The sequence below is a fragment of the Achroia grisella genome, unplaced genomic scaffold (genome assembly GCF_030625045.1).
Source record: "Achroia grisella isolate CSIRO2021 unplaced genomic scaffold, CSIRO_AGI_Agris_v1 utg900, whole genome shotgun sequence".
NCBI lineage: Eukaryota > Metazoa > Arthropoda > Insecta > Lepidoptera > Pyralidae > Achroia > Achroia grisella.
In genome coordinates, this window is record NW_026713059.1 from 4,289,111 (window position 1) to 4,303,577 (window position 14,467).

Here is a 14,467-nt window from a genome sequence, read left to right on the forward strand (position 1 = left end):
AAGGTTCCGGCGGTGGCCCGGTTCACGATGTGACGGTCAGCTCGCTTATCGGCTGAGAAGTTGTCGATAAGGCGAGGTGCGCTCGCGCTGCCCGCCAGTGCCGCGAACGACGTCGATCCACCAACCCACCGCCACACGCGCTCCCGGCGCTTCACACTAGATTCGCACACGTTTTGCGACTATAAACAATATTATACAACTGCTATGAACCTAAACCGCGACAACCGGCTTGTGTTTAGTAAACTTCGGTGTTGTGACAAAGGTTGCTTTTACTTCAACTTGTGCTATTGAAGAGAAGCAAAGCGGAATAAAGGTAAGATAACTAAATAACATTTGTTAAAGCAGACGCTGAAAGTACAATGTCAACGCGAATATCAATTTGCGATTATACTACTTTTAACCGATTACGCGGAGCAGCTGTAACAAAATAAAAATAACACAGTTCAGCGACCGTTACCAGTCTAATTTGTTTGTTGACAAATCGTAAGACGTCACAGTAGCCTCTGATGTGGATGAGAATACGGTGCCAGCTAGCACCAAAAGGCATGTGCGGTGCGGTGCACTGGGCCGGAGCAAACCTCAGTTTATTTACTCTGACCTTTCTAATTTCTCTCACCTCCGTTACAATGTACCTAATACAAGAACCGACAGAAGTATAATATAATCAATTAGATTAGATTTTTAGTAATCCTTACCTACAAACTATGATACTTCTAGCTATGTAGTAAAATAAAAACAGTTGCAAATAAATAAATATCGGAATATCTAAAGTTAGTTTAAATTAAAATCAAACTTATGCCATAACAAATTATAAAATGTATTTGTAACTATTAATTTAAACAGTGTTCATATATTTATGTCAGAGGAAATTAAAATTATTACGCCTCCAATATAATAAAAAAATCCTTTGTTATTATAAATAATTTTCGTAATGATAAAATAAATTGTTAATAAAAAAAACATAAAAATTTCCTCATATTGCATGATTACGTAGAAAATAACAGTGTACATAAAATACATTTTTTATATTCTACCACAGACTCTACTGAAAATTTTATATATTTATAAGTAATTTACCTATTATGATGGTCTAGTGTATTCACAGTATTTTGCTTTTTATTTGTTTATTTTTAATTGTAAATTCTACATATATAATGATTTACCATTACATACTCCTAAACAAAGTAGTTAACTAATTAATTATTATCAAAACATAGTAATAATAGCGTATTAACGAGGTTTGTACACTAGGTTAGATTGTAAAATTTACTTATGGGCTCTGCATCAAAATTTTGACTTCGATCAGTAGTTTAGTTTACAGAAATAATACGTAATTAAGCAGATAGATATATCAGAATATTTCTCTAATACTCAAATAACCAAATTTGTAATCACAAATTTTTAAACCTGTGGTCCATCACGGGATCCGTTTAGATATCCATCTGTGGTCAGAGTAACGTATCATTATTACAGTGATACTGTATGTAATACTGTGTACATGTATACAGATCGAGATAAAAATATATCAATACGTAAGTATTATTATATTTTTTATTTGAATAATGTCCTCGTCGCACAATGGGAAGAATGTCTTATTGTGTGCTCTCTACATTAAGTGCGGTGACGAAAATAAATTCAGGTCAATGTAAAAACTGCTTTGATATATTGAATTCACTCCATTTTTATATTGAGTTCTTTATAAATAAAATAAGCATGTCTTCCATGCCTCAAAAACTATCAGATTGTAAAGAAGATGTTATTGTTCCTATTTCATTATACAAAAAATATTGATTATCGAATAATCCACTCACAATTATAATCTGCCTAGGCACTTAGGGTAAAATATGGATATGAATAACATAAGAGAAACTGTTTTAATGTTATAGAATTTAGTTAAATGGTAGACATTGTAGTAAATAGATGGATTCTATGGAAGAAGAAAGAGAATAGCTAGCTCCTAAATTATGGTTAACTTAAACAAAAACATATTCATGAGCTGAATACTGAGCAGTGTTTTCAGCTTAGATTTAGTCAAGCCCTATCATTTTTCTACCTAGATACAAGTAGAGAGACGGAGTAGCAACTATAATCATTGGATATAGAGGATATTGATCTTCCACAAAAAAATAATAACAGTAACACATAGGTCACTTAGAACTTTATTATCAGTATCACAACACAACCATAAAATATAACTTGAATTCCTTTTTGAATTAACCTCTTATATCTGGGTATTGACATACATAAATCAGATTACGCGCTAGATAACTACAAAAGCTCAGCATCTCACGTAGTTAATAGAGCTAAGATATTGCAAAAAAATCGACCTACCTGCCATTATATAAAGGTTTTATTGATCATTTACCGTTATTTATTTCCATCAACTACTATAGCAACGGATCTTTTGCAGTAAAAAGTTGTAAAGCCAAGTCTATCATTCTTTTACTTTTGACTGTCCATTACAAGTATAGGCTGCATAACTGTCAACCAATCAAAAGAATACTATGTAACTGGGCTTGCAACAAAATGTGAAGATGAAAAGACAGGTTCTATGAGTATATAGAGGATACCACTAGGGAATCCAGTTATTCTCAGTATTAAACATTAGAAAGATATTACAATATAAAAAAGGCATTAAGTAACCACATTCTGTTTACAGCACCTATAGCCTTGTTGCTATTATTTGCCTAATGCCTTCCTTAAATAGAAAAATAATTGATCCAGATTTTATGACGCAATGATTTGTTTTATCTCAAATTTTCTAACTTTTTTGAAGCGCATCTTCAAGTATTGGTATGTAGTATATACTTATATGCGTATGAAAATCAAAATAAGTCTACTAATAACTAATAACCTTTCTCTAATTCTGTATTATATATGTTTCATCATCTGCTTCTTTACCCCGTTTATTTGGTGTCGGCGTAATATGTTTTTCTCTTCCATTCATCCCTGTTCGCAGTCATCTCGTTATTTACTCGCTTTCTTACATTATTATTATGTTTATAAATACAAAAAATTATTTTAATACGAAAATTTCAACAATCGACGTATAATTTCAAATTCAAACAACAGTGTTCTTTTAATGTGCAGGTTAATTTCTATTTTGGTTAGGTAGGTACGTATAATTGAAATAGGTAAAATAATTAACTTCGAAAAATGCTAAAATTTTACCCTTTTAACATTTACTCTTTTTATAATTCACTATATTAATGACTAGATATTAACTTAAAAAAAGAAGAATCAGGAATACTGGACGATTTATGAATACTCTTACCGTTTTACAAAATAATAAAGTGAAAAGATTGACCACTTATTCATAAAGGCATGGGCATGAATGCAACCACATTACGTTAGTATGTAATAGACGGTCGTTTCAATTTAACTGTCGGAGACAACCGATTATAAGGCTGAGCGTCATCTTCCTCGAATAAAGGCGACTTATGTACCTACATCAATCTACATAAAGAATCAAGATGGCCATCGCATTAATTCTTAAATAACCTAATCGTTAATATTAGGTAAATCCAAAGTAGATATTTTTATGGCCGGATCAATCCATCAATCGTGCAATCCACCCGGAACGCATTATATTCCGTATGAAAAGCAAATATTGTTAATATATGTTTAATTAATCACATTTACTATTAGTTAATCGAGATTTGTATTATTTGTGCTTTATATTGTGTATTTTTTCTTTCTAAATTATTATAGAAGGTGCATTTTCTATGTGACGTGTTAATGTGATAGTTATCAGTATGTATGTCGCTTTGACATTAAATTGTTCTAATCTATGTGTTGTTGCTATCGAAACTTATCGAAAATTACGCAATATAATTTACCTATCGATAGATATAATAATTTTACAATATTCGCATATATACAATCACGATTAATATCTCGTCAAAAATTTCGGGAAAGAATTCCTTATGGCATGTTATATTGTCTTATATGTACTTATGGTAAACTAATAATGTTATATACTAACTTATTATATAGGAAATAAACATTTATAGGAATTAATATGAATTCACAATAGTAAACGGCGTATTAAAAATTAATAACAAAATATACAAATTTAGAGTACATTAGTACTTTTTATTATTAATGAGGGGTAATTTTCTAAGATTTTATCATAATTCTTCCAGCCATTTTTAAGTAAATCTTAAACTCACAAACAGATATACAGACAACTTTCACCTAATTACGATTATATATATATTGAAAGTAAGTTCAAATGCACAAGACCAGTATTTTAATCATATTTCAAAAAGTTATAATCAAGTCAAAACAGTTTAATGCAGTCTATATTTTTGTTTAATATATCACATTCACGTCGAACAGATAATAATACTGAACCGGTTTTCTAATTTTGTCAATAAGGAAATTTTTTGTGTGGATATAAAAATTATTCCATATTAGATTTGTTTACATGTATTTTTCCAATGTAAAAATCGGAAAAATCCGTGTATTATCACATATAATAATTCCACGGCCTACTAACTATAACTATAACTGTTCAGAAACTCTTTTATTTTTTCTGAATATCTACCCAAAAAAATACCTATTCATATCAATGTAAAACTTAAAAGAAAAATTAACAGTGAAATTTGTTTTCCATTGTTATAATATTGTTATGTAGGTATTGGCATTTCAGGAACAATTTTTAAAATTAATCCAGAATAGGTTGACTTAAAATATTTGAGAGCATTATATAAAGTAGTTTTAAAAGTTAAGTACATAAGTTTTAGCAAATATGCTAACTGCAATGCAACATTATCGTAGTAATTACCTATGTTATTTGTATAATTTAGTTGCTTATCACAAAACTCTATTTAGACGTAACGCAAATAACAAATAAAAAATAATATTTAAATTTATCACGATCGTAAATCCACTTTAAGCACAAACACTGTTCGACCTATATAGTTTTGTAATATGTCAACTAGTGATATCTTCAAATACAAACAGGTTTTATGGCGTATAAATATTGTTCCCCGTAGTTAACAGTGCAGGCAGTTCAAACTAAGTAAACCAGTCGATGCTCCCACACACGCCTCGTCGCCGACATTTACGAACAGCCGGTAGATCAAACCATAGACTAAATAACATAGATCAATCTTAGACTGGACAAAAGACTTATAGTATTTTTGTAGACGAGTTCTTAGGTAAGAACAATAACTACAGTTTTAATTATTATAACCCTGTTTTATATTTCGTTATATTTACATTTATTTTAAAAAGTTTATCATACGATGTATTTTTTATGTCAAACACAAAGTGACAAATACCGGTAAAGTTTATACAGACACTAGGTCTTGATCCCATAATTTGTCACCATAAAAATTTGTCACTTCTGTGATACAAACTCACACACCCATTGGTTTTACCAGGTGGACAACAAATAAATATGGCAATGAAAGAGTGGCTGCAATGGTTGCCACCACCACGTTCTCTACTGGCGTTGTTGTTGGCTATTGCTGGATTCAGCGGCCGACTGTTCGCTTCCCACTTCACACACTCGCCGACGTTACTTGTCGACACCTGTCACTCGCTTTGTCGACTAGTAGGACTGGTGACCACACTGCTAGCGTATAAGGTAACTAACACACACCGTTCTGAGCTATGTGTCCTACAACGACAAAATTTTATGATTTAATATTAATACTATAGTAACACATACATATTGAAGATAACTAAATAGATTTAACATACAACACAGAGCTACAAATAATTCAAGACGGAGCACTGTGTACAATAATTATAATATACAATGTATAATAAAATGAGTACTTATTTGTTTCGTATATCCCACTGCTGAGAAATGAGATAAGATACAGATAAACACGCATCATCATCATGACAGCCCATTATCGTCTATTGATATTCTATATCGTCTCATTATTGGGCACGAGCTTCTCTCTCTCTGTCTCTCGTCATGATAGGAGATTATAGCGAGGTAGACTTTGTACATACATTATAGTATTACTTTTTACCTAAAATTAACATTTTCGCACACTATTGACATAAAAACTCCTTGTTACAAATTTATAATCGTGTAATAATAATTTCTATAAAACTTAAAAGATATCTACATTCATTTTATTACCTTCTGCGTGACCTTTGCCATACACATTTCGAAGAAAAATATCCTTTTGACTTCAAGTAAGTATATTATTACAATAATAATTATACAATATACTTACTTGAATTATACAATATACTTACTTGAATATACTTACTTGAAATAGCACACGAACTGACAGCTGACCTGATGGAAAGCTGTAACCTTGCATAAGATTGAGAAGCACCACGGGTATCTCATCGTCAAAGGACTAATTGTATATTACGCTTTACTATTTCTAGGAACCAGGGTGCGTCTGTACCCTAATTTGACTAACATAATTCACTCATTGAACAGGAACAAAGCAATCTGCTGAAATAGAATAAAATAGCAAATTCTTTATAAAAAAAACTTAAATTTAAGCACTTTGCAATATCGGAATAGGTTTTAACACACGACTTTATACAAACAGAAATATTCAATTAAACTCAATACAAGCATGTATTCTCGTCGTATGATAGTCATATTTTTTTATTCTACCATTCATTCGAAATGCAGACTCATCAACATTTCATTCATTCATTCAAAAAATCTACAAGAAGAATAAGCAAGAAACTTGAAAACCGAAAAAGAACAAAGTGTACCTGGATCAATTAAAATTATTATTATTGAAGTAGGTACTTAATTTTTCCATAACAGTATGAAAGAGCTGACGAAGTCGCCGGAAGAGAGGGTCGTCTCCGTAACACATTCGGTTGGGCGCGCATCGAGGTGGTCGGCCGATTGTCCGTACACGTGTTGTTTGCGTCCTTTGCACTGGCGCTGGTGGTCAACGCGCTTCAGCTTGGAGTTCACTCCTCGCATGGACAGCCTCCACGGTACCCGAAGGTCATAGTGGGCTGCGCAGTGATAGGATTGCTACTCTACGTCATCAACTACATGCTGCTCGCTGGTTAGTACAGTTAGTATTCTATATTGTAACTATAATGAATACCAAATCAAACCACGCATACAAAAAAAACGAAGGGATTTGCTAGTACAGGGGACTAATGCTTCTCTTGCTAGCAATGGCGTCCGCTGCAAACACTATCCTGTATGAATAATTTTTGGTGAATTAACTAACTGATGGTTAACTGATTTCACTTCTTCGGTCTCAACCTTCAGTAATACCCCACCAGCACATACAGTTAGCGTTGACGGGTGTAATATTTCATATTCATAAATCTACACAACATGTAACGAAAACGAGAAGTATATTATATTTTGAATATAAGTACTTACTTAAAGCACTTAAAGGAAACTTTATATTTTTATAAATACTGGTCAGAATGATCTAATACGTTATGTTAGTTACGCCTTTTCTTCTTAATTACTAAGTACAAGTAATTTACTACTTGTACTTAGTAATTAACTTGTTTTTTCTATATTTTTAATCATACTCTAAGGTGTATACAAAATATTAATTAAGATTAAAATTTTGTAATTTGTAGAAATATAAATATTTATATGTTCCTGTAGCACCATCTTAATTCCATAATATGTAATGGAGGAATAAATTAAAAAGTCTTAACACTTCTGATGGAAATGGACTAAAATTTACCTATGAGTGTAATAGAAATTTGTTTATGCTATTAACCGCGACTTATGCTTGTAATTGATATCATCAATTACAAGCGTAAGTCACGGTTATTTTCAAACAAACCTTTCAAGTTTATGAAAGTTAACTGTGTGAAACAAAGCATTACAAGAACATTATGGCAATTTAATACTATGCATTGCATAGTATTAAATGCATTAACAAACAATACCGTTATCAATAGGCTAATTTTATATTATTTTCGCTACATTCATATAGTAGGCAATATTTTGATAAAAACATGTCAAGTGTAAATCGCGCTTGAAAGCCGAGGTTCTGTAAAATAAATCTATGCTAACATTTTATATTATCGTTGAATACTTATCATTTTTATCGTCATTATCGTTCAAACATGTATAGCCGATAGTTATTAAATGTGATTAGTATTTGCTATATTTCAGTTATAATTATGACTAAAAACCGTAGAATTCAAAGCGACGATGAGTGAGAACCTGTAACGTAACTACAGAACAAAAGAGGTTTTTTATAGTAATAACCTGCAAAAGCCTCTTTTGTTAGCTCTTACTGCTAGCTAAATACCTCGTCAGGTCAACTTCACAAAGTTCCTCCAGGAATCCATCAAATTGAAGTTTAAGTTACTTTTCGTAATTGAACGTTTTATTGCTTAAACTGAGTCACAATCTAAACTATAAAACGTGTTATGAAACATATATACAATGTGACATTTGTTTTATGTTTTGTCACAAAACAGAAATTCGTAACAAGTTTTCTATGTAACTGCCATTTTGGAAATACTGGTGACATTTTCACATATCAAAATCATGTTTTGTATATCTACAGACCCCATTTCATTAGCTAAAATGCCTTTTTATTCATTTTAGGCCGTGAACTCAGCTACAGCCGTCGGCTTAGCATGACCGAAGGTGGAGGTGTTGTTTTGAAGACTGGAACAGGCGAGCCTATACTTGCGCATGCACCCATAGATATCGCCAGTAAGTAGAAACATTTTAATATTTCGCTGACCTGCAAGACTAGGCCCCTCCATCACTTTGAGTCTTATCAACAAAAGAAATTCTCATTACTTCTTCTCTACAAATACACTCTTCAACTCTACGTTATATATTCTCAAATTAGAATTATTATTATTTTCATCTTAAATTAAAAAGTAAGCATTAAGGTTTCTATGGATTTTTGTTAAAGGTTGGAGGCTGCCATGTTCTTTTCTCTGTCCTATTTTGCTACATTTTATGATGATTGATTTGTCTAATACAATAAACGTTGATAAATCAACTACATTTTAGTGATTTGTATTCCAGTCAGCAGCACCCTGCTATTACGCGCGGAGTGTAAGAATTCTCGTCAACACTTACATAATAAATACCTGTAACCCAATTACAAATATTTATTTAACACTGTCCGTACCAAAGTGAGAACCTATTTATGATTAAACCTTCATACGTAATACACGCGTGACTTTAATATTAAATAAATAATGCAAGTAGGCAGCCAGGTACATACCAATATATATTAAAACATGAAAGAAATAATCATTTAATTGAGAATCTGAAAACTGCAGAAATGTAATATAATGATTTCTAAGATTGGGAACATGAAAAGTACATATGTTATACGTACCTAATTAGATATTTTAAATATCAAATTCTAGTAGGTGTGGTTGTGCTTAGTGGGATATGGGATTTATTCTACAATTCATTATTATCATTCTACTATATTTAAATAAAGCTTATTGGTGTTTAAACAATGGTTGCGTTTATCTTATTATTCCATGTAATAATATTATTATATCTATGTAGCCTATTATTCTATACAATCTATTTGTATATAATATTATGCTGTCTTATATTATTCTCACAATAAATTTATCCAAAAAGAGTAATAAAAAAGTCACCCGAATTTAAAATAAAGTATGTTGGTGAAATTAATGAGAGTGTGTAAAGACGTTTCGATGTTGGTTACTCAATGAACAATAATAAACATCAAATATCGAAAACATTATGACTTGAATTAAAACGTATGACAAAAAAACTAAATTTCTTTCACTTGGCGATCAAATCATTGTACAAAACACAGCTAGTATTGTGTATAGAAGCTTGTCTCAAAGAAATTATGTTTATCTTATATGAGAATGTACGTATACCTCAAACACTATGATGTATTACAGTACATAGAGAACTTGCTTTTTCTACATGATAATAATGAGCATGTAATTTACCAAGGATTTAATGGGAAAAAACCCAATTGAATCGGTAGGACATTAGATAGACTGTAGAGGTAATTGCAATAATAAACAGATTTTTTGTATCGATATGATGTAATGAAATGTGATATAGATAGTATATATTATCTACCAGGTAGCCTGTTTGTTATTGGAGCAGGCCTCACCTTGGAATGGGAACCAGAAGCAGCTCGAATCGCTGACCCTGCGCTTTCAGCACTCGCTGCTATAGTACTCGTCATCTTCAACTACCCTTTCAGTAAGTAACAAGAAAACACACTAAATTATTATTTTTCTATGTCCACTTATTATATATATATATTAAATTATTACTCAATTTATATATATGACCGGTGAGGGGAATGATGGGAGTGGGGGAATACGATTAGGAAGTGGAAGGCCCATTACTAGCAATGAGTGCACTATCTAGTTGATCTCCACACAGTTCATCATGATTTGACTTGCTTGCGAATTTATAATGATAGGCTATCCGATCTGACCACAAGGAATAGAATAGAATAGAATAGAAAAACATTTATTCAAATAAACTTAATTTAAGCACTTTTGAATAGTCAACATTTTTTTAAATCTACCGCTATTAGGCACATTGATTGAAGTAGAAAAAATATAATCCATCCCATTTAAAATAAGTATTGTTGCTAAGTAACAGTTTGTATGTAACGTGCAACTGCAATCGGAACGAAATAAATTATATTTACTACTATATATGTAGCCTTGGGTCGTCATGAGCGCACTGGAGCAGGCATACGTCCGATCAGAAGATATCACCACCCGCGTGATCGGGAAGTTACGCAAAACCCCTGAGTTAAGTTCTCCTGAATCACGTAATTTTCAATCTGTGACAAAAATAAAGTTGCTATCTCAACTTTCATTACTAAATGAAAACAAGCAACTACTTTATAATGTTGTACAAGATTACCTTATTAAGTCTCACAGTACTGTCAGAGCTAGCTACCCATGAGCTTTATTGCCGCAAAGATAGCATGCATTGGACAAAATACTTATATTTCAATGCCTTAAAACTATATGACCCATATGGCTTATTAAAGCTAATTGTCATTTCGGGTCGTATTGTATTGCAGAAAATATGTGAAATAAGTATTTACAGGGACTCTTCTAAGATATCTCATAATTATAATTTTGAGAACAAAGAGAACTGGTTCACTCAATCACAGAGTGCCACCAACATTCCGCGTGCCAGTATAGGTCCAACAGAAATTATTTAACATATTTAATTTTGGATATGTTTTTTGCTAGTAGTTCTATTGTTTACTCTTCTGTATATTGTTTTATATTATGTATGTTATTTAAATGTAGAGATGTAGAATGTCTTAAATGTAATGGATTAAGGGACCGTATTAGGCACATTGATTGAAGTAGAAAAAGTATAATCCATCACATTTAAAATAAGTATTGTTGCTAAGTAACAGTTTGTATGTAACGTGCAACTGCAATCGGAACGAAATAAATTATATTTACTACTATATATGTAATCCACTCAATATCTCTATCAACCGCTTATTCGGAAAGCTGTCTCATCACAAGAAGAATAAGCAAGGATATTGTGTCACTCTCCACTAGTGCCCAGGTACCGTATATCGTTGAATTAAGTAGGTTATACCATTCCATATTTATAAAAAAAAACGTTTCGACTAATTTTTATATATATAAAAAATAGTTATCCAATATATTGTTCTCCGTAACTCGTTCAACGCCACGTTACAAAAATTACCCAGCGAAATGTAGGCATGAGAAACTGTTGTTAGCCAAAAGTTTCCATGTTGTATAAATTAAAATCAGATATCCCATCTCGGATAACAGTCCTGAAAGTTTATATTGTTATAAAAGTTTCAAAGATTAATGAATGATCATTTAATAATCAAATATACTTTCTACAATTTTGAGCAAATAAATTATTATTATTATTATTATTACAGTGCGTTCGGCGGGCCTAGTACTTCTGCAGACTGTTCCCGAAGGTCTGGGCGCTTGTGAACTACGCGCGGCGGCTCTCCAGCTGCCCGGCGTGCTGGCGATTCATGAGCTCCATGTGTGGCAACTGCATCGTGACAAAGTCGTAGCTACAGCTCACGTCGCATACGGCTCACATAGGGTAAGGAAATTGTGTGCTGTTAATAATAATGTTTTTTTAAATAACTATGGACAATTCAGATACTATCTAGTCAAGCTGACGTATCTAAGTGCCAGTGTAGTTAATAAACAAATGAACCGACTTATATGCGTTTTTTTGTTTGAATGCTGGCTCAATTGTTTGAAATTTGGTCATTTACTTTTTAAAGTTTTTTTTGTGTTATACTTTAAATTTGTAATTACATTACTTGTGCAATAATTTAAAATCTATTTTCTTTTTCATTTTCCAGGATTATCAACAAAGTTCGGAATTAGTGTGCAATCTCTTCAAAAGTCACGGCATTAATCTAGTCACATTACAACCGGAATTCCCACCTAATTCTATTATAGGTAAGAGTTACAATGAGTTTCTTTTCTAATGTACCTAAATTAGAATAAAATGAACCTCAAATTATCGGACTATCTAACTCTAAGTGTCCACCGTCAGTTATATATACGAGCACAACGGATATCTCGTCATTTCCTTCATAACTGTTTGCCATTCTGGAGGACTAAGAAGTTATGACTCTCTGTACCCTGTAATTGAACTAATAAAAACAGGTACTTTTTATTACAAAATTTCTAAATGTTTTGTTTATTGCCGCCAGCATGTACGAAGTAAATTACTTAATTATTAGGACTTAGGTTTAGAAAGCTATTTCGTTGCTAATATCATAGTTTGAAGGTATTTCTGTATGTTACATATGGCGGAATAGTGATTATCATCGGATATCATAAGAAGCGCTCAGGGAAACAAAATATATACCAATATTTTACAAGCAGTGAAACAGTCATGTTATATGTAATAGTATGTTCATAGCTAATTTTATTTGCAAACTTCCTCATAAAAAAACTCTGCTCATTATTATATCGCCACAAGTCCTGTGTTTGATTTCTCTAAGATAATGTCAGCATTGCAAGTAGAGCAAATTAAATGTAACTACTTACATAATACTAATCAACTCGTACTCTATACAGGTTCGGACGAGGAAAAGAAAGCTTACATCGAGTTTGCAAACCAGGCGTGTGCAAGCCCTTGTGCTAAAGAGTGCACCGGGCGCCGCTGCTGTGACCCACTGTTAAGACCAACCGTTACACGAATATAGACGAATTATAACTAGATATTCCACCTCTATGTGTTCTTCGCTTTGGATACAATATCTGGCATAAAACAGTTTGCGACTGACCTACCAAAAGCAGTCAAGAAGTCTGCACTCTGACTAATTCACTGCGTGATTTGGATGTGTATTACGTCCCATATCTTATGTTCCCATCAATTTTATATTCCTAAATCGTGTCGTAACTATTTTCATAACCGAGCTCTTGGCACATCCCACGATCTTCAATGATGAAAGGTTATGGGAAGTGGCAAGAGCTCGACAAACAAAAGCGTGGCTCAAACATTATGAATGAATGGATGAACCATTTAACTTAGTTATTAATTCATTATATTATACCTATAGAGAAATAAGATAATTAAAACTTTAAGCAAGCATATCTATAGATTGGGAATTATTTGTGATATGATTTAGAATCGTAAACTAGATGGGATAGATGGGAAAGATATTACGTGAAGCTCCCTTCTTTAAGAATGCGGTAAGATCGCGAACACCGTCCTTATAAACATTGGGGCAAGTTTTTTATTTATAGCGTTTATTATCAAAGATTAATGCAGCATCTATCAGTAGATATAGATGCGTCCAAAGATACTAGTCAGTGTCCAAAAAATTCAACTGATTTAACAAAAACGTTGAACGGACTGTGTTCGTGTACCGCTACAAACGGTTTTCTAATCGAGCCTGATAATGACAAAGCCAGTAACAAGTGAAAGTGCAATGAATAGGCATGGTTTACGTTGCCTCATTATGTCACTCCGGTGCACCTCACGTGGCTGAAGGTAGTGTGACATGAAAACGAATACAATATGACATTGATAGAGATTCACTTTTGTAACTTCGGACATATTGTTGTCTTGACAACTGATATATAATCACCAGAGCAGTCATATGTACAGATATTCAGAATGAAACCGGTTTATACGAGTATTTTTTCCTCTTATTACTCCCTATTAACACCATAACTCCTGTTACCTTAATCTCAAAAATGATAATGTTTTAAGAATATTTGAAAGGCGATGCATAATCTATGCTTAGATTAGAACAAATGTTGTATGGAATATAAAATTTAAAATAATCTATGTCACTTCTGGATGTAAGTACATAAAAGAGGGGTATCGTAACCTCTAAAATTGTAGGTACATTGTACCTACATTAAAATTAAGAATAGTCCAATCATCACATGAGACTTTAAACGTGTGTTTTAAATTTGACGCGGTCATTATTTATACGTATAATTAGTAAAAATCACGGGATCTTACCACGTTTTATATTTATTTACTGAGTTCAATCACACACTTTTATTT

The 14,467-nt window shown here is 32.3% G+C and overlaps 1 protein-coding gene across 1 annotated transcript; it reads left to right on the top strand.

Annotated features, from left to right (window-relative positions):
• Positions 1-109: 109 nt before the first annotated feature.
• LOC131853397 (proton-coupled zinc antiporter SLC30A1) lies at positions 110-14,447 on the top strand. Its single transcript, XM_059204277.1, has 8 exons — positions 110-313; positions 5,391-5,596; positions 6,761-7,013; positions 8,540-8,650; positions 10,031-10,153; positions 11,853-12,028; positions 12,297-12,396; positions 13,024-14,447. Exons 2-8 carry the CDS (start codon positions 5,408-5,410, stop codon positions 13,149-13,151), a joined length of 1,080 nt encoding a protein of 359 aa, XP_059060260.1. The 5' UTR covers positions 110-313; positions 5,391-5,407; the 3' UTR covers positions 13,152-14,447.
• The last annotated feature ends 20 nt before the right edge of the window (positions 14,448-14,467 follow it).

Excerpts from the sequence above, each read along its gene's own strand:
- LOC131853397 (XM_059204277.1), top strand. The coding sequence starts at position 5,408 with ATGGCAATGAAAGAGTGGCTGCAATGGTTGCCACCACCACGTTCTCTA. Across the intron at positions 5,597-6,760 it reads CCACACTGCTAGCGTATAAG|TATGAAAGAGCTGACGAAGT; the intron begins GTAACTAACACA and ends TTTCCATAACAG. Across the intron at positions 12,397-13,023 it reads CCCACCTAATTCTATTATAG|GTTCGGACGAGGAAAAGAAA; the intron begins GTAAGAGTTACA and ends TACTCTATACAG.